Source organism: Salmo trutta, chromosome 16 (genome assembly GCF_901001165.1).
Source record: "Salmo trutta chromosome 16, fSalTru1.1, whole genome shotgun sequence".
Classification (NCBI taxonomy): Eukaryota; Metazoa; Chordata; class Actinopteri; order Salmoniformes; family Salmonidae; genus Salmo; species Salmo trutta.
In genome coordinates, this window is record NC_042972.1 from 1,093,895 (window position 1) to 1,115,997 (window position 22,103).

The following is a 22,103-nucleotide window of genomic DNA, read 5'->3' on the forward strand; positions in this document are numbered from 1 at the left end:
ACTGAAAGAAGAAAATGGTGTCTTCACGCGCACGCCCGTCTCATTCACTCAGCTCGACCACTTTCCAAATGCACTACTGTTTTTCAGCCAGGGACTGCAGAGTCATCATTTCCCGTTCTGGCGCCTTCTGAGGGCCTATGGGAGCCTTAGAAAGTGTCATGTTACAGCAGAGATCCTCTGTTTTCGATAAAGAGGCTATAGAAGGCCAAGAAATGGTTAGAGAGGGCACTTCCTGTATAGAGTCTTCTCAGGTTTTGGCCTGCCATATGAGTTATGTTATACTCACAGACACCATTCAAACCGTTTTAGAAACTTTAGGGTGTTTTCTATCCAAATCAAACAATTATATGCATATTCTAGTTTCTTGGCAGGAGTAATAACCAGATTAAATCGGGTACGTTTTTTATCCGGACGTGAAAATACTGCCCCCTACCAAAGAGAGGTTAAAAGTGGTGTAGGTCTTATTTATTTAAAGAGCATATTGAAATTAGAAGCAACAGGATTTGAAGCAATAGCCTACAACTATTTTAGCACCGTTTCATGCTGCTCTGAGACAAGCATGGGGACTGGTCTTGATAAATCAATTTGATTTTTATTTTCACTGAATCTCCGTTTGGGTATTGGTTAGACTACAATTAGGGTATAGAAATGTTATTCTCTTAGTGTAACCTTTATTTAACTAGGCAAGTCAGTTAAGAACAAATTCCTATTTACAAGGACAGCCTACTCCTTCCTCCCTGTCAGGAAATTGAACCCCGGTCTCCCGGGTCCCCGCACGACACGGGGACTCCTTCGCTAAATAGCCAGTACTGTAGCCTACTCCTGACTGTCACGTTATACAGCGCCACATTTTCCGTTCCATCCTAACGGAAACCCAGAGGGTTTTTCATTTTTCTTGGAATAGAAACACCATAATATTAATCAAATTAATTAAGCAACATTTCTTAAAATCAGTCCCATATACTATGTTCTTACAACAAAAAAAAGGTTTTCAATTATCTAGTACAGCCACTATTGAAGGCTATCAAATGCTTCTCAAAGATGCCCTCTGGTGGTCAAACTAGCACTTACTAGCATTAATGGTACCAGTGGTTGGCACTTAAATAACGTGCCATAGAATTCTGCAGCACGATGCAAGCTGTGCCGCAGTACGCTGCATCTTTTAACCTCTTGGCATTCCCCTAGGATAGGGGGCGCCACAGCGCATTTTGAAAGAAATTCGTGCCCATTTTAAACGGCCTACTACTCAAACTCAGAAGCTAGGATATGCATATAATTAATACTTGTGGATAGAAAACACCCTAAAGTTTCTAAAACTGTTTGAATCGTGTCTGTGAGTATAAAAGAACTCATATGGCAGTCAAAACCCCGAGACCGATCGTAACAGGATGTGGAATTCTGAATTGTGGACTCAACTTCACATCTTAATGCCTATTAATCACACCGTGAGCTATGGTTCATTGAGCACTTCCTATTGCTTCCACTAGATGTCCCCAGTCTTTACAAAGTGGTTTGAGCCTTCTACTGTTAAAACTGAATGAATGACACGCTGTTGAAATTGGTCACATGAGGAGGGCCATCACCATTATGACGCCGGCGGCCCTGTCTACCCTCCCCTTTCGAAACGTTTTGAAACACAATACAATCGTCCCCCTCGAATCTTATTGGCTCTCTTGTTGAAACAGGCCCTGAAGATTTATGTTATACAACTTTTGACATGTTTGAACAAACCTAAATGGGAAAAAAAGGTTTTTTGTCGAAATAGCTGTCCCGTGCCCGACGGAGCTTTTGGATCAGCCTTCAGACGCGCTAACAACAACAAGCTAATGGAACATAAAGGATGAACTTTTTCGAACAAAAATACATTTGTTGTGGACCTGGGATGCCTGGAAGTGCTTTCTGATGAAGACAACCAAAGGTAAGGGATTATTGACAATAGTATACAAGACTAGATGTGATATGCGATTGTTCCAAGATGGCGCAGAGCTGTATTTACTAGGTAATTTTCTGAGTATCGCATACCCTTTAATCGCAAAGTGTGATTACCCCGTAAAGTTCTTTTTAAATCTGATATTATTACAGGTGCTTTCAAGAGATATTCATCTATAAATCTTAGAATGACAATATTACATTTTAAAAATGTTTTCGAATAGTAATTGAGTAAATTGTAGCACTGTTTCCCCGGATGCATTTGAGGGAAAATAGTTAGTCAACGTTACGTGCCGATGTAAAATGCTGTTTTTATATATAAATATGAACTTTATCGAACAAATGAATGCATGCATTGTGTAACATGATGTCCTAGGTGTGTCATCTGATGAAGTTTGTAAAAGGTTAGTGCTGCATTTAGCTGTTTTTTGGTTATTTGTGATGCATGTGGTTGGTCGGAAAATGGCTATGTGGCTACTTTTACGATATACTCCTCTAACATAATCTAATGTTTTGCTTTTCCTGTAAAGCCTTTTTGAAATCGGACAACGTGGGTCGATTCAGGAGAGGTGTATCTATAAAACGATATGAGACAGTCCTATATTTGAAAAAAAAGACATTTCGTTAAATTTCGTTATGCTAATGTCGATAGGAGTTTTTCGCTGGATGTTCGTCCCGCTTACGGGACGAGAGCGTCAAGAGGTTTTTAAAGGACAAACCACTGTAGCTAACGATGGCTAGCTAATAGATGTCGATACACCATAGTCCACAATAATCAAGCAAATGGTACTAAACTCATAAAAAAAAACATGTTTTGACATTGTAGTGGCTATTAATCGTTTGGCAGGTTGTGAGAATTTGCTCACTCACGGATACGGAGCCTTATAAATAAAATATCTGCTCACGGATTAGGAGCCACTTCCTTTGCAAAAAAAACTTCTCAATGAAATGTTAACTACATAGTAACCTCTGCTTACCTGGCAGACATCATGATTATTTTAATCAATCCAGTGTGTATTGTTTTACTCTACCGTCATATGAGTCCATTACAAACACTGCTAAACAACAGCCTCTTGCTATTTATGCCCAAAAATTGACATTTCTCTGATTTTTTTCCCCCCGACCTCAAAAGTGTTTTCCTGATGTGGTTTTGTTGTGAACTTAGAACATCCAATTTTGTTGTTTAATATATTGTAAATGTGTGATTTTGAGATTGAAAACCTGAAAAACCTGGGAAAAACAGAAACCTGGAAAAATCTAACGTATTTTGGGAAAGGAAAAAACGGAATCTGGCAAAAAACAAAACAGATTCTAATGATCATTGTTTTTTAAATTTATGTAAAATCTGAAAGATATAATACTTAATACTGATTTTTATCTATTTATTTTTCATGATAAGGTGGGCTATTTACTTCATTTTTCTGTTTTAATAAAATACATATATATGTTGCAATTCATATCTTGCGGTAAAACTGTAAATAAGACTTTAATCTCAAGAGAACACAGGTTAAATGTTAAAAAAGGTTTCACATTTTCTTACTTAGAAAATAATCCTGATTTTCTTTACCTAGACCTACACAATATCCCAAATAACAGAAGTTGTATATTTTCAGTCATTTAAATTGTAAAGTCATGTCTTTCTACACAATACCACAACACATTTTTCCAATCTGGGAGGTAAACTCAATAAAGTATTCAGTGCTCTGTGTGTGTGTGTGTCTGTGTGTGTGTGACCGACCAGTACCTTTGAATGAGGGGCCAGGAGTTGTTCTACGCTGCTATGCCAAAGACCTCACCTCTTGTCTGCTCACCAATGGGGAGAACAGAATTAGGTGGGTTTAGTTTAACCTGTTCAAATTTCAACATAGTACCTGTTTGTGTGTCAGATATGACCTGTCCTAACTGCCATTGGTGATAGAACAGGGACTGTGTGTATGTGTTCACATAAACATTTATGGAGCCAGAACATGGAGACTTGATGTGAGGAAGTCCAGACTGACAGATGGGCTTGATGCTGATATCAAATGTATCCGCAGATGTCACAAAGTGCTTATACAGAAACCCAGCCTAAAACCCCAAACAGCAAACAACGCAGATGTATAATGGAGAGAGACCTGGCACTCGGCAATTATCCAAGACACATCATTTGTCTTGTTATCATACATTGTCCTCTGATTCAAAGACAGGTTGGATACTGATGTCTGAAAGACTAAAATGATATATAAATCTCTTACTTGTATTGTCTTTTGTTATTATTGAATCGGTCAACGGGGGAGGGGACACCATACAGGAAGGAATGATAACGGACATGTTTGGCGAGGTAGCCCCAGCACCACCAGACAAAATGTTGATTGTATCTGTATCGGCGGTGAATGACAACAGAAGGTGAAAAACACGTGTAATATTTGCATATTGTCATATTAAAATGACGAACACACATCCATTGATGCATCTACACTCAAGCTGGGCGACGTTTGTGCAATGTCCACATGTAGCCTACAATATATACAATATGTAGTGATATTAGTTTTTTTGTCTCCCGGGAAAGATGTAACAGCAGATATTAGACAAGCCAGTGATAGAGGTTGTAGGCCAACTGAGCTGACTGAAGACCGCGGTAAAGAGGTCAATGGAACTCGACCAAAACAATGGAGGTGTCATGGAAACGCATGGGGTCAAGATCCCGAGTCTCCTCATTGCCCTACAGCAAAATGTGATTTAGGCTATTGTTTAAATGTGTATTTCACACTATGTTGAGGTAAACATCTGAGTATAACGCTTGTATGGATGACAACCCAAACACATGTTTATGTCACCATTACCAATCAACTGCATTACAGTAAAAAAAAAGGACTTTGACTACCACAACTGATTTATGTATGCTAGCTATGCTAACCAGCTTATACGAACTTCTTCTAAACCTGAAAAGGGACAACGTCTACATGTTATGCAGTGAAAACTGCCAAATCGGACTTAAGTAACCACATTGTTGGCCTGTTACAATACATACATCATGAAGGATGAGACGAATATCCACTTTGTTAAATCAGATTTGTTGAATGAGCCAATCTGGTCAATGGAGCATGTTCTTGTATTTACATGATGTGATGAAACGTTGAAACTAAGTGTTCGTTTGTACATCCCCTCTGGCTATCTACTCCGATTTCAGAGCACTCTTGTCTGTGTCCCAGAACGCAGAATAACTGATTCATTTACGAGCACGCAATACCTGTTGAATATGATCGTGTCGGCAAAAAAAACGTAATTAAATTGTTGCCAGCAGCACAGTCACTGACACTCTGGATAACATGAAAACAGCCTAACCAGCTCTGCTAGGGAGAGTAAAACAGTCAGTGAGGTGTTCTCTCATTTGTGTCTGGAAGTAGCAAGACTTCAGCCAGTTAGCTTGGGTGATTGACTACTGTTGTGAGGTAATAATGCTCTGAACGCCCCGAAAGCGAAACGCTCTGAATTTATGAATGGACAATCTAACAACGCTCTGAATTTATGAATGGACAATCTAACAACGCTCTGAATTTATTAACGCCCAGAGTGCACTCTGAGCACACTGGCACTCCAGAGTGAATTTACGAACACATCCTAAGTTGCAAGGTACTTTCGTAGCAAGGCGTTGTGGAAGTGTCTTCTGAAACACATTCTAGACACTGGTTCTTGCTATCTAAATCCTATAATTGATTTGTCAGAAAAATATCAGCTAGATTGTACAGCCAGTTGCAGGTATGACCAAGCTATGCTAGCTACAGTTGAAGTCATAAGTTTACATACACTTAGGTTAGAGTCATTAAAACTCGTTTTTCAACCACTCCACAAGCTATGGTTTTGGCAAGTCGGTTAGGACATCTACTTTTGTGCAAATATTGTTTACAGACAGATTATTCACTGTATTACAATTCCAGTGGGTCAGAAATTTACATACACTAAGTTGACTGTGCCTTTAAACAGCTTGGAAAATTCCAGAAAATGATGTCATGGCTTTAGAAGCTTCTGATACACTAATTGACATAATTTGAGTCAATTGGATGTGTACCTGTGGATGTATTTCAAGGCCTACCTTAAAACGCAGTGCCTCTTTGCTTGAAATCATGGGAAAATCTAAAGAAATCAGCCAAGACCTCAGAAAAAAAATGGTAGACCTCCACAAGTCTGGTTCATCCTTAGGAGCAATTTCCAAACGCCTGAAGGTACCACGTTCATCTGTACAAACAATAGTACGCAAGTATAAACACCATGGGACCACGCAGCCGTCATACCGCTCAGGAAGGAGATGCGTTCTGTCTCCTAGAGATTAACGTACTTTGGTGCGAAAGTGTAAATCAATCCCAGAAAAACAGCAAAGGCCCTTGTGAAGATGCTGGAGGAAACAGGTACAAAGTGTCTAAATCCACAGTAAAGAGTCCCATATCGACATAACCTGAAAGGCCGCTCAGCAAGGAAGAAGCCACTGCTCCAAAACCGCCATAAAAATGCCAGACTACGGTTTGCAACTGCACATGGGAACAAAGATCGTACTTTTTGGAGAAATGTCCTCTGGTCTGATGAAACAAAAATAGAACTGTTTGGCCATAATGACCATCGTAATGTTTGGAAGAAAAAGGGGGAGGCTTGCAAGCCGAAGAACACCATCCCAACTTTGAAGCACGGGGGTGGCAGCATCATGTTGTGGGCTTGCTTTGCTGCAGGAGGGACTGGGGCACTTCACAAAATAGATGGCATCACGAGGAAGGAGATTTATGTGGATATATTGAAGCAACATCTCAAGACATCAGTCAGGAAGTTAAAGCTTGCTCGCAAATTGGTCTTCAAATGGACAATGACCCCAAGCATACTTCCAAAGTTGTGGCAAAAGGGCTTAAGGACAACAAAGTCAAGGTATTGGAGTGGCCATCACAATGCCCTTTCACATTCTTAAAATAAAGTTATAATCCTAACTAACCTAAAACAGTGAATTTTTACTAGGATTAAATGTCAGGAATTGTGAAAACTGAGTTTAAATGTATTTGGCTAAGGCGTATGTAAACTTCCGACTTCAACTGTACATTAGCTGCTGTCAGCTTGGCTAAGCACAAGGTCAGGACAGGCTTTAGCCTACACATAGAACTGAATTAGCTTTCCTCCACCTCAAAACTTTCCATAACAAAAACTTAGCTTACCTCACCCTACTCACTAATGCACTTGTTGTGATTGAATGGCAAAGACACACCCAAGACACACCCACATTAAACCACACCCCCAAGACAACTCTCCTTTGCCTTCAGTCAGGGGCGTCAGTTGGGTATAGAGCCCCACAGTGGGGTTTCATAATACCCATAAAACCTTGCGGTCAAACAGGGAATTGGTTCCAAGCGTTTTTACACCATACATTTTTCCCATAAGGAATTTTAAAAACACTTAAAATAAGGTCTGTGTTTCATGTAGGTTTACCCTGGCATGACGTCTTGATAAACATAGAAATCTCTCTCAGACCAGCTGACTTTTATCAATAAATTCGGCTCTATTTACTCTCAGATTCAAAAAAGCTAATTAGCATCAAAGTATACATCATGCAAGACTACAAATCCCTGCAAGCTCTTGCACGTCATTTCTAGCTGACAATTTTGCTAACAGGTATTGTGTCAATGTAAAACTTGCACAAGACAGTTCACAGAATTTTAAATGTAAGAAATTTTTGCCAATTTATTCATTACTACATTTAGCTGTCATTAGATAGTTCATCCAGAGATTCTTACCTTTGCCTCGATTCGTCAGTCTCGTCCAGATCATCATGGTATTTGTAGTTCTTTATGATAGCCACATTAGCAGTTAGTTAGCGTTTCATTTTTGGGTGTTAAATACAGGCGAAAATATTGATAAAAGTCCCCTTGTCCTAGTGAGATTTACATGGTTATCAAAACGTCATTATTTTAAGTGTTTCTAAAGTCCCCTATGGGAAAAATTCATGGTGGAAAACGATGGGAACCATTTCCTTGTTTGACCGCTAGGTTTTATGGTATTATGGTGGTACTCTATGGCAGTCGCCATACCCTCAACACCAACAAACTAAAATCATTCCAATCCTGATTAAAAATCAAATGCACTTTACCGGTATTAGAAGGCTGATTTAAGGACCATGTGGACACCTGTGATTTAGAAGGAAGGCTGTTTGTATGGCTGGCTGGCTTTATGGAGTGTGCATCAATGCAGCTGCAGGGAACAGCGTGACAGTGCAGAGGTAAAGATGGATGTAGTAGATGGCTTTGACCAGGTAACTGCTGTTTGAGTTTCAATCCTGGTGCTGAGCTAGTGCATAGCAGCTAATTATTGTATGATGTGTTTGTGTGATATTCAGTCCCCTATTGATAGAGGTGAATACAGCAACAAGGTGATAATGGCTGGAGTAAATGTATTTTTTAATTTTTTATTGAGTTTTTAAATTGCGTAGAAATCAAGCAAATGACCTTCAATTTATACAAATAAAAAGTCTAAATAAAAGTACATTTAAATGGCTAGTTGCCGGATGAAGCTAGGACAATCCTTGTCCTGCAAAGAAACATTATTTTTATATTTTATACAAAATTATCAACAACTTACATCCCTGCATCAATATATATACCGTACAAATCAAAAGTTTGGACACACCTACTCATTCAAGGGTTTTTGTTTATTTTTACTATTTTCTACATTGTAGAATAATTGTGAAGACATCAAAACTATGAAATAACACATATGGAATCATATAGAAACCTAAAAAATTGTTGCCTTGATGACAGCTTTGCACGCTGTTGGCATTCTCTCAACCAGCTTCTTGAGGTAGTAACCTGGAATGCATTTCAATGTAGAAAATAGTAGAAGAACCCTGGAATGTCCAAACTTTTGACTGGAACTGTATATAAAATACTAAATATGACAATTCTAGTGAAACTATATTCACTCAGAAAAAATCTCCTAATTATTGAGGAAGATGTTATTCTTTTTGATATTCACTATGGATAATGTCTTGATATTATTATTCAATCAAAATGATTTGAAATTTTGGAAATTAAATGTAGAGTGGAGCATACCTTCAAGGCAATCATCATTTCATCAATAGACACCGTTTCCATCATCTCAAGAAAGAAAGTTAGACAAAAGAAAAATCCACCTTGACGAACTGATAAAAAGGTTGTCCATCTTTAGAACAGGTCTCCTATTTCTGACGTTACAGCCTTAATCTAAAATGTATACAATCATTTTTTTCCTCATCAATCTACACACAATTCCTCATAATGACAAAAAAACAGCAACAGATACCTTATTTACATAAGTATTCAGACCCTTTGCTATGAGACTCAAAATTTAGCTCAGATGCATCCTGTTTCCATTGATCATCCTTGAGATGTTTCTACAACTTGTTTGGAGTCCACCTGTGGTAAATTCAATTGATTGAACATGATTTGTAAAGGCACACACCTGTCAATATAAGGTCCCACAGTTGACAGTGCATGTCAGAGCAAAAACCCCTGCCATGAGGTTGAAGGAATTGTCCATGGAGCTCCGAGACAGGATTGTGTCGAGGCACAGATCTGGGGAAGGGTACCAAAACATTTCTGCAGCACTGAAGGTCCCCAAGAACACAATGGCCTCCATTAAATGGAAGAAGTTTGGACCTGGAAGACTAGTCAGGATTGAGGGCTCGATGAATGGAGCAAAGTATAGACAGATCCTTGATGAAAACCTGCTCCAGAGTGCTCAGGACCTCAGACTGGGGTGAAGGTTCAACTTCCAACAGGACAACAACCCTAAGCACACATCCAAGACAACGCAGGTGTGGAACAAGTCTCTGAATGTCCTTGAGTGGCCCAACCAGAGCCTGGACTTGAACCCGATCGAACATCTCTGGAGAGACCTGAAAATAGCTGTGCAGCAACGCTTCCCATCCAACCTGACAGAGCTTGAGGATCTGCAGAGAAGAATGGGAGAAACTCCCCAAATACAGGTGTGCAAAGCTTGTAGCATCATACCCAAGAAGACTCGAGGCTGTAATCACTGCCAAAGATGCTTCAACAAAGTACTGAGTAAAGGGTCTGAATACTTATGTAAATGTCATATCTCCGTTTTTTTTATTTGTATTACATTTACTAAGATTTCTACAAACCTGTTTTTGCTTTGTCATTATGTGGTATTGTGTGTAGATTGATGAGGGAAAAAACGATGTAATCCATTTTAAAATAAGGCTGTAACGTAACAAAATCTGGAAAAAGTTAAGGGGTCTGATTTCTTTCCCAACAGACAGGTTTATCTCTTGGCTGATACTGCTCTGTAAACAGAGACCTAAACAGACATGTTTATCTCTTGGCTGATACTGCTCTGTAAACAGAGACCTAAACAGACATGTTTATCTCTTGGCTGATACTGCTCTGTAAACAGAGACCTGAAGGGACATGTTTATCTCTTGGCTGATACTGCTCTGTAAACAGAGACCTGAAGGGACATGTTTATCTCTTGGCTGATACTGCTCTGTAAACAGAGACCTGAAGGGACATGTTTATCTCTTGGCTGATACTGCTCTGTAAACAGAGACCTGAACAGACAGGTTTATCTCTTGGCTGATACTGCTCTGTAAACAGAGACCTGAACAGACATGTTTATCTCTTGGCTGATACTGCTCTGTAAACAGAGACCTGAAGGGACATGTTTAGTCTTTTATTATCAGCTCTGTCTCATGTTTACTAAGGCTGAGGGGAGCAACACAGTGGCAGCAGCAGGGAGAGAGATGAGATGAGTGTGAGAGATGAGTGTGGAGGAGAGGGGGATAAGAGGTTAGGAAAGGGAGGAGAGGAGAGATGAGGGATGGGAGGGAAGGAGAGGAGAGGAGAGGAGAGGAGAGGAGAGGAGAGGAGAGGGAAGGAGAAGGGAAGAGAGGAGAGATGAGGCATGGGAGAGGAGAAGAGGAGAAGGAGAGGAATGAGAGGGGAGGAGATGAGAGAGGAGAGGGAAGGAGAGGAATGAGAGGGGAGGAGAGGAGAGTGGAGGGAGGAGAGGGGAGGCTGAGGGGAGGAAGGGAAGGGGAGAGGAGAGGAGAGTGGAGGAGAGGAATGAGAAGGGAGGAGGGAGAGGAGAGGGGAGGGAAGTAGAGGAATGAGAGGGGAGGAAGGAGAGAGAGGAGGGGAGGTGGGAGAGGGGAGGGGTAGGGAGGAGAGGGGGAGGAGGTAGGGGGAGGAGGAGGGAGGCTGAGGGGGGGGAAGGGGAGGGGTGGAGAGGAGAGGAATGAAAGGGGAGGAGGGGGATGAAGGGGAGGGGAGGAGCGAGGGGGAGGAGAGGGGAGGCTGAGGGGAGGATGAGAGGGAAGTGAAGTGGACTACTGTGACAGATGTAATTGACTGTGTGTGTGTGTGTGTGTGTGTGTGTGTGTGTGTGTGTGTGTGTGTGTCTGTGTCTCCGTCTCCGTCTGTCTGTCCTCCCCTCTCCAGGTGTGCTGCAGTTGTTGTGTGCTGGGTCTGGCTCTACATGCTGAAGGTAGAGGGTGTGATGCCCACCAGTACCTGGGGGACCCCTGTGGTCATGTCCTGCTCACCTGCTGTGAAGAGGAGGGGCTCAGCCCTAACCCTAACAAAACACAGAGGAAGAAGGAGATGCCCAGACCTACTGCCCTGTCTGAGAAAGGTAAATCCCCATGTACACACACCAGACCTACTGCCCTGTCTGAGAAAGGTAAATCACCATGTACCAGACCTACTGCCCTGTCTGAGAAAGGTAAATCACCATGTACCAGACCTACTGCCCTGTCTGAGAAAGGTAAATCACCATGTACCAGACCTACTGCCCTGTCTGAGAAAGGTAAATCACCATGTACCAGACCTACTGCCCTGTCTGAGAAAGGTAAATCACCATGTACCAGACCTACTGCCCTGTCTGAGAAAGGTAAATCACCATGTACCAGACCTACTGCCCTGTCTGAGAAAGGTAAATCACCATGTACCAGACCTACTGCCCTGTCTGAGAAAGGTAAATCACCATGTACCAGACCTACTGTACGGTGCTTCTCCCCACTCATGGATTCATGATAGACAGTCCATATGTTCATTTAAAATCTGGGATGCCTCCAGAAAGTATTCAATTTAGCCTGAATTTAAAATTGATTAAATTGAGATTTTTTCTTTCCTACACACAATAACCCATAATGTTTAAGTGGAATTTCGTTTTTTTGGAAATTTGAACAAATTAATTACAAATGAAAAGCTGAAATGTCTTGAGTCAATAGGTATTCAACCCTTGTGTTATGTCAAGCCTGAATAAGTTCATGAGTAAAAATGTGCTTATTAACAAGTCACATAATAAGTTGCATGGACTCACTCTGTTCAATAATAGTGTTTAACATGATTTTTGAATGACTACCTCATCTCTGTACCCAACACAATTATCTGTAAGGTTGTGCAGTAAATTTCAAAGACAGATTCAACCACAAAGACCAGGGAGGTTTTCCAATGCCTCGCAAAGAAGGGCAAATATTGGTAGATGGGTAAAAAAAGCAGACATTGAATATTCCTTTGAGCATGGTGAAGTTATTAATTACACTTTAGATGCTGTATCAATACACCCAGTCACTACAAAGATACAGGCGTCCTTCCTAACTCAGTTGCCGGAGAGGAAGGAAACAGGGATTTCAACATTTTGTATTTGTATTTATTATGGATTAGTTCCTGCCAAGGCAGCAGCTACTCTTCCTGGGGTTTATTATGGATCCCCATTTAGTTCCTGCCAATGCAGCAGCTACTCTTCCTGGGGTTTATTATGGATCCCCATTAGTTCCTGCCAAGGCAGCAGCTACTCTTCCTGGGGTTTATTATGGATCCCCATTAGTTCCTGCCAAGGCAGCAGCTACTCTTCCTGGGGTTTATTATGGATTCCCATTAGTTCCTGCCAAGGCAGCAGCTACTCTTCCTGGGGTCCAAACACATTAATGCAATTACATTATATTACATATAAAACAAAATATAAAACATATAACATTATTACACCACTACATATCTACAACACAACATGTATAATACCACCATACAACAATATTACATTGTACGTGTCTCTTCACAGTCTCCGCTGTTCCATAAGGTGTATTTTTACCTGCTTTTTAAATCTGATTCTCCTGCTGCATCAGTTACCTGATGTGGAATAGAGTTCCATGTAGTCATGGCTCTATGTAGTACTGTGCGCCTCCCATAGTCTGTTTTGGACTTGGGCAGTTGTAATTTTCTGAAGTCCTTCTTTGTGGCACCTGACCACACGACTGAACAGTAGTCCAGGTGTGACAAAACTAGGGCCTGTAGGACCTGCCTTGTTAATAGTGTTGTTAAGGTAGAGCAGCGCTTTATTATGGACAGACTTCTCCCCATCTTAGCTATTGTTCTATCAATATATTTTGACCATGACAGTTTACAATCCAGGCTTACTCCAAACGGTTTAGTCACCTTAACTTGCTCAATTTACACATTATTCATTACATGATGTAGTTGAGGTTTAGGGTTTAGTGAATGATTTGTCCCAAATACAATGCTTTTAGTTTTGGAAATATTTAGGACTAACTTATTTCTTGCCGCCCATTCTGAAACTAACTGCAGCTCTTTGTTAAGTGTTGTTAAGTTGTACAGTCATGTCACTCGCTGTAGTAGCTGACGTGTATAGTGTTGAGTTATCCACATAGACACACTGGCTTTTTAGGGGGGGGATCAGCTTTAATATTGGAAATAGATTGTTGCGTCCATCAATGTAATGGTCTGCATCACTTCCAATCCCACATATATATATATATATATATATATATATATACACTACTGTTCAAAAGTTTGGGGTCACTTAGAATGTTCCTTGTTTTTTTAAAGAAAAGCACATTTTTGTCCATTAAAATAACATAAAATGTATCAGAAATTCAGTGTAGACATTGTTAATGTTGTAAATGACTATTGTAGCTGGAAATGGCTGATTTTTAACGGAATATCTACATAGGCGTACAGAGGCCCATTATCAGCAACCATCACTCCTGTGTTCCAATGGCACGTTGTGTTAGCTAATCCAAGTTTATTATTTTAAAAGGCTAATTGATCATTAGAAAACCCTTTTGAAATTATGTTAGCACAGCTGAAAACTGTTGTCCTGATTAAAGAAGCAATAAAACTGGCCTTCTTTAGACTAGTTGAGTATCTGGAGCATCTGAGATTGTGGGTTCGATTACAGGCTCAAAATGGCCAGAAACAAAGACTTTCTTCTGAAACTTGTCAGTCTATTCTTGTTCTGAGAAATGAAGGCTATTCCATGCGAGAAATTGCCAAGAAACTGAAGATCTCGTACAACGCTGTATACTACTCCCTTCACAGAACAGCGCAAACTGGCTCTAACCAGAATAGAAAGAGGAGTGGGAGGCCCCGGTGCACAACTGAGCAAGAGGACAAGTACATTAGAGTGTCTAGTTTGAGAAAAAAACGCCTCACAAGTCCTCAACTGACAGCTTCATTAAATGGTTCCCGCAAAACACCAGCTCCTTCACTTCCTTCCATAGTTCACTCTAACTGCCCGTGGCTCACACTCTTCAGAAGGACCTGGAAGAGATACAGGTGAGGACTGCCTGAAGATAAAAATACATACAGTTAAAGCTATGTCAAGGCAGGACAGAGAGGATTCAGACAGGACTCAGACAGTTAAAGCTATGTGAAGGGAGGACAGAGAGGATTCAGACAGGACTCAGACAGTTAAAGCTATGTGAAGGGAGGACAGAGAGGATTCAGACAGGACTCAGACAGTTAAAGCTATGTGAAGGGAGGACAGAGAGGATTCAGACAGGACTCAGACAGTTAAAGCTATGTGAAGGGAGGACATACAGGACTCAGACAGTTAAAGCTATGTGAAGGGAGGACAGAGAGGATTCAGACAGGACTCAGACAGTTAAAGCTATGTGAAGGGAGGACAGAGAGGATTCAGACAGGACTCAGACAGTTAAAGCTATGTGAAGGGAGGACAGAGAGGATTCAGACAGGACTCAGACAGTTAAAGCTATGTGAAAGGAGGACAGAGAGGATTCAGACAGGACTCAGACAGTTAAAGCTATGTGAAGGGAGGACAGAGAGAATTCAGACAGGACTCAGACAGTTAAAGCTATGTCAAGGCAGGACAGAGAGGATTCAGACAGGACTCAGACAGTTAAAGCTATGTGAAGGGAGGACAGAGAGGATTCAGACAGGACTCAGACAGTTAAAGCTATGTGAAGGGAGGACAGAGAGGATTCAGACAGGACTCAGACAGTTAAAGCTATGTGTAGGGAGGACAGACAGGACTCAGACAGTTAAAGCTATGTGAAGGGAGGACAGAGAGGATTCAGACAGTGTGTGTGTTGGAGGTTAACAGAATATAAGGATCTGTAGAGATCAGAGGACATGATCAGAGGACATGATCAGAGATCAGAGGACATGATCAGAGATCAGAGGACATGATCAGAGATCAGAGGACATGATCAGAGATCAGAGGACATGATCAGAGAACAGAGGACATGATCAGAGAACAGAGGACATGATCAGAGAACAGAGGACATGATCAGAAGAGGACAAGAGAAGAGTCTCCTTGGGTTCCCCTTTTTGTTCTCCAGTAGCAGCTCCTGATGCATCATTCTGTTCCAGTGTCCTGTTCTGATGGTCATTTTGTAGTTAGGGCCTTGGTGGAATGCACCATATTTAGGGGTGATCTTCAAACCTGGAAGTTACACACACACATACAGTGAGGGAAACAAGTATTTGATCCCCTGCTGATTTTGTACGTTTGCCCACTGACAAAGAAATGATCAGTCTATAATTTTAATGGTAGGTTTATTTGAACAGTGAGAGACAGAATAACAACAACAAAAAAATCCAGAAAAACGCATGTCAAAAATGTTCTAAAATTATTTGCATTTTAATGAGGGAAATAAGTATTTGACCCCTCTGCAAAACATGACTTAGTACTTGGTGGCAAAACCCTTGTTGGCAATCACAGAGGTCAGACGTTTCTTGTAGTTGGCCACCAGGTTTGCACACATCTCAGGAGGGATTTTGTCCCACTCCTCTTTGCAGATCTTCTCCAAGTCATTAAGGTTTCGAGGCTGACATTTGGCAACTCGAACCTTCAGCTCCCTCCACAGATTTTCTATGGGATTAAGGTCTGGAGACTGGCTAGGCCACTCCAGGACCTTAATGTGCTTCTTCTTGAGCCACTCCTTTGTTGCCTTGGCCGTGTGTTTTGGGTCATTGTCATGCTGGAATACGATCCACGACCCATTTTCAATGCCCTGGCTGAGGGAAGGAGGTTCCCGTCCATCGTTTGTTTAATGCGGTGAAGTTGTCCTGTCCCCTTAGCAGAAAAACACCCCCAAAGCATAATGTTTTCACCTCCATGTTTGACGGTGGGGATGGTGTTCTTGGGGTCATAGGCAGCATTCCTCCTTCTCCAAACACGGCGAGTTGAGTTGATGCCAAAGAACTCAATATTGGTCTCATCTGACCACAACACTTTCATCCAGTTGTCCTCTGAATCATTCAGATGTTCATTGGCAAACTTCAGACGGGCATGTATATGTGCTTTCTTGAGCAGGGGGACCTTGCAGGCATTGCAGGATTTCAGTCCTTCACGGCGTAGTGTGTTACCAATTGTTTTCTTGGTGACTATGGTCCCAGCTGCCTTGAGATCATTGACAAGATCCTCCCGTGTAGTTCTGGGCTGATTCCTCACTGTTCTCATGATCATTGCAACTCCACGAGGTGAGATCTTGCATGGAGCCCCAGGCCGAGGGATATTGACAGTTCTTTTGTGTTTCTTCCATTTGCGAATAATCGCACCAACTGTTGTCACCTTCTCACCAAGCTGCTTGGCGATGGTCTTGTAGCCCATTCCAGCCTTGTGTAGGTCTAGAATCTTGTCCCTGACATCCTTGGAGAGCTCTTTGGTCTTGGCCATGGTGGAGAGTTTGGAATCTGATTGATTGCTTCTGTGGACAGGTGTCTTTTACACAGGTAACAAACTGAGATTAGGAGCACTCCCTTTAAGAGTGTGCTCCTAATCTCAGCTCGTTACCTGTATAAAATACACCTGGGAGCCAGAAATCTTTCTGATTGAGAGGGGGTCAAATACTTATTTCCCTCATTAAAATGCAAATCAATTTATAACATTTTTGACATGTGTTTTTCTGGATATTTTTGTTGTTATTCTGTCTCTCAATGTTCAAATAAACCTACCATTAAAATTATAGACTGATCATTTCTTTGTCAGTGGGCAAACATACAAAATCAGCAGGGGATCAAATACTCTTTTTTTCCCTCACTGTACACGTTCAGATCCCCCCTAGGCTCTCCAACAGTCCTGTGACTATCATGATTATGAGGATGAGGATGAAGGCAGAGTCTGTAGAACAATGTCCTCTAGTCTGCTGTCCTGGAACCTCCACAGCCCAGCAGGAATTCTTTCCTATCACCAGCTAGGGACTGTTTATGTTGACACGCACGCAGGCAGGCAGGCAGGCAGGCAGGCACACACACACACACACACACACATACGCGCACGTGCACACACACACGCACACACACACACACACACACACACACACACACACACACACCAGTCAAATGAATGTTTCTAACTGGTCCAGGGTTCTGGCACCACATCCAACTGAATGTCTCTAACTGGTCCAGGGTTCTGGCACCACATCCAACTGAATGTTTCTAACTGGTCCAGGGTTCTGGCACCACATCCAACTGAATGTCTCTAACTGGTCCAGGGTTCTGGCACCACATTCAACTGAATGTTTCTAACTGGTCCAGGGTTCTGGTACCACATCCAACTGAATGTCTCTAACTGGTCCAGGGTTCTGGCACCACATTCAACTGAATGTTTCTAACTGGTCCAGGGTTCTGGTACCACATCCAACTGAATGTTTCTAACTGGTCCAGGGTTCTGGCACCACATCCAAATGAATGTCTCTAACTGGTCCAAGGTTCTGGCACCACATCCAAATGAATGTCTCTAACTGGTCCAGGGTTCTGGCACCACATCCAACTGAATGTCTCTAACTGGTCCAGGGTTCTGGCACCACATCCAACTGAATGTCTCTAACTGGTCCAGGGTTCTGGCACCACATTCAGCTGAATGTCTCTAACTGGTCCAAGGTTCTGGCACCACATCCAACTGAATGTCTCTAACTGGTCCAGGGTTCTGGCACCACATTCAACTGAATGTCTCTAACTGGTCCAGGGTTTGGCACCACATTCAACTGACCACAACAGAGAGCGTCAACTGGCCAGAGTATCAACAAGACAAACCTAACCTGTGTCCCAATGCCACCCTATTTGCTTTATAGTGGACTATTTTGAACAGCACCCTATGGGTCCTGTAGTGCACTATATTTGGCCCTGGTCAACAGTAGTGCAGTATATAGGGGCCTGGTCTAAAGTAGTGTACTATATAGGCGGTAGGGTACCATTTGGGACTGAGCCTGAACACTGCATCAACCACCCACCCACCCAGCTATCTAACCACCCACCCAGCTATCTAACCACCCACCCAGCTAGCTATCTAACCACCCACCCACCCAGCTAGCTAACCACCCACCCACCCAGCTAGCTAACCACCCACCCAGCTAGCTAACCACCCAGCTAGCTAACCACCCACCCAGCTAGCTAACCACCCACCCAGCTATCTAACCACCCACCCACCCAGCTAGCTAACCACCCAGCTAGCTAACCACCCACCCAGCTAGCTAACCACCCACCCAGCTATCTAACCACCCACCAAGCTAGCTAACCACCCACCCACCCAGCTATCTAACCACCCACCCAGCTATCTAACCACCCACCCAGCTAGCCAACCACCCACCCACCCAGCTATCTAACCACCCACCCAGCTATCTAACCACCCACCCAGCTAGCTAACCACCCACCCAGCTAGCTAACCACCCACCCAGCTATCTAACCACCAACCCAGCTATCTAACCACCCACCCAGCTAGCTAACCACCCACCCAGCTATCTAACCACCCATCCAGCTAGCTAACCACCCACCCAGCTAGCTAACCACCCACCCAGCTAGCTAACCACCCATCCAGCTAGCTAACCACCCACCCAGCTAGCTAACCACCCATCCAGCTAGCTAACCACCCACCCAGCTATCTAACCACCCACCCAGCTAGCTAACCACAAACCCAGCTAGCTAACCACCAACCCACCCAGCTAGCTAACCACCCACCCACCCACCCAGCTAGCTAACCACCCACCCAGCTAGCTAACCACCCACCCACCCAGCTAGCTAACCACCCACCCAGCTATCTAACCACCCACCCAGCTATCTAACCACCCACCCAGCTATCTAACCACCAACCCAGCTATCTAACCACCCACCCAGCTAGCTAACCACCCACCCACCCAGCTAGCTAACCACCCACCCAGCTATCTAACCACCCATCCAGCTAGCTAACCACCCACCCAGCTAGCTAACCACCCAACCAGCTAGCTAACCACCCACCCAGCTAGCTAACCACCCAACTAGCTAGCTAACCACCCACCCAGCTAGCTAACCACCCACCCAGCTAGCTAACCACCCACACACCTCCAGTGGATGAATGGCAGCATTGTGCCTTGTTCCCAGACCTAATGGGTCACTATGGGTTTTCCTCTGCTGCTGACTGCTGCTGGCTCACAGTGCTTTATCATGGTGACAGAGTGTGAGTGTCAGGACTGTTTAACCACCATCACCTCCTAACCCAGAGAATCACACACACACACACTCTCTCTTTCTCTCGCTCTCTCTCGCTTTCCCTTTTTCTCTCTCTCTCCCTCTCCCTTTCTCTCTCTTGCTCTCCTTTTCTCTCTCTCACTCCCTTTCTCTCTCGCTCTCTCTCTCGCTCCATTTCTCTCCCTCTCTCTCTCTCTCTCCCTTGCTCTCCCTTTCTCTCTCCCTCTCTCTCTCTCTCGCTCTCACTGTTTCTCTCTCTCCCTTCTTTTTTTTCTCTCTTTCTCTCCCCCCCTCTCTCTCTCTCTCTCATACCCTCTCGCTCTTCTCTCTCTCTCTCTCTCTCTCTCTCTCTCTCTCTCTCTCTCTCTCTCTCTCTCTCCCATACTCTCTCTGTCCCTCACCCTCTCTCTCTCTCTCTCTCTACCCCCTAACAGATGTGTGTAGAGATTATTAATACCGCAGGCTTTAATACCGCAGGCTGAACTCTCTTTCCTCCCTCTCTCTCTCGCTCTCTCATCTCTCCTCTCTCTCTTTCTATCTCTCACTCCCTCACTGTCTCATTCCACCCTCTCTCGCTCTCTCATCTCTCCTCTCTCTCTTTCTATCTCTCACTCCCTCACTGTCTCATTCCACCCTCTCTCGCTCTCTCATCTCTCCTCCCTCTCTATCTCTCACTTCCTCACTGTCTCTTCTCCTCCCTCTCTCTCTTTCCCTAACTCTCATCTCTCCTCCCTCTCTTTCTATCTCTCACTCCCTCACTGTCTCTTCTCCTCCCTCTATCTCGCTCTCCCATCTCTCCATCTCTCACTTCCTCACTGTCTCTTTCCACCCTCTCTCTCATCTCTCACTTCCTCACTGTCTCTTCTCCTCCCTCTCCCGCTCTCTCCCATACTCTCTCTGTCCCTCCCTCTCTCTCTCTCTCTCTCTCCCATACTCTCTCTGTCCCTCACCCTCTCTCTCTCTCTCTCCCATACTCTCTCTGTCCCTCACCCTCTCTCTCTCTCTCTCTACCCCCTAACAGATGTGAATGAGTGTGTGACCAGCACGCACAGTTGCCAGGCCAGTGAGCGCTGTGTGAACACCGTGGGATCGTTTGTGTGTGAGAGGACCGTCACTTGTCCTGCTGGCTACCAGCTCAGGAACGAAGTCTGTGAGGGTGAGTTGGTCAACATCTTCATCGTCATCATCATCATTATGAAGTACATTTAACATTTTACAAGTATTTGTGTAGTAGTGGAATAATTTGTGCGCACCTGAATATAAGCCGCACCCACTGAATTTAAAAATATATATTATTTTGAACATAAATAAGCCGCACATGTCTATAAGCTGCAGGTGCCTACCGGTACATTGAAACAAATTCACTTTACACAGGCTTTAACGAAACACGGCTTGTAACAAAAATAAATAGGCTTTAACGAAACACGGCTTGTAACAAAAATAAATAGGCTTTAACGAAACACGGCTTGTAACAAAAATAAATAGGCTTTAACGAAACATGGCTTGTAACAAAAAATAAAAAATTAGCAGTAAACAGTAGCCTACCAAGAAAGTCATTGGTCACTATCTTCCTCCTCCTGTGCACCTTCGGTGTCGGAGTTGAATAGCCTCAGAATTGCTTCATCCGATATTGGATCGTTTTCATTGTCGCTTTCGGCACTTTCATTTCAAAAACCATATATTAGCCGCGTCATTGTTTAAGCCGCGAGGTTCAAAGCGCAGGAAAAAGGTTGCGGCTTATAGTCCGGAAATTACGGTAGTTAAATAAAGGTTAAATAAAAAATATATATAGTCAAAATTAAATTTAGTGAAATAATTGGTGTGATTTCTTTGCTAGACTACAGTATCAACCTTAATACTTTGGATTGTGGGGCGGTTAGATCACATATTTAACCACTAAAAATGACCCTCAACGTCCTACCCTGTACGTCTGTGTCTAAAGTGCTGGGAAAGTGGGGCAAAATGGCAGTTTGAAATTGTACATTTACGTCATTTAGCAGACGCTCTTATCCAGAGCGACTTGCAGTAGTGAATACATACATTTCATGCATCTGTTTTTTGTACTGGCCCCCCATGGGAATCGAACCCACAACCCTGGCGTTGCACACACCATGCTCTACCAACTGAGCCACAGGGAATTGTAGATGACAAGTTGTTGATGCTGCTACTAAAACAGCTGGATTGTTAGATTTGCACAATATATTTCTGTTCCCGATTTGTAGATTTCAATGGTGGAGAAGTAGAACAAGAAGTCATACCCACTAAGTTTTTGTCTAACTTGTTCGGGAAAGTGGGGAAAAGTCCAGTTGTTTATTAAGAGTTACAGAAAATGTTGCAGTTGTTTAAACAGCTGTAACGTTTGATTCTGTTATTATTCCAGATTTGAATAGCAGAGAAGTAGAGGAAGATGTCATAACATAATGTGCTTCTACCCCTGCATTGCTTGCTGTTGGGGGTTTTAGG

At 42.9% G+C, this 22,103-nt stretch overlaps 1 protein-coding gene across 1 annotated transcript in view; it reads left to right on the forward strand.

Annotated features, from left to right (window-relative positions):
* Window positions 1-22,103, forward strand: part of fbln2 (fibulin 2) — a 117,803-nt gene that overhangs the window by 70,730 nt on the left and 24,970 nt on the right. The window contains exons 6-7 of the mRNA XM_029692719.1: window positions 11,376-11,568; window positions 20,662-20,796. Coding sequence (XP_029548579.1) covers window positions 11,376-11,568; window positions 20,662-20,796 — 328 coding nt within the window. The remainder of the gene's footprint in view (window positions 1-11,375; window positions 11,569-20,661; window positions 20,797-22,103) is intronic.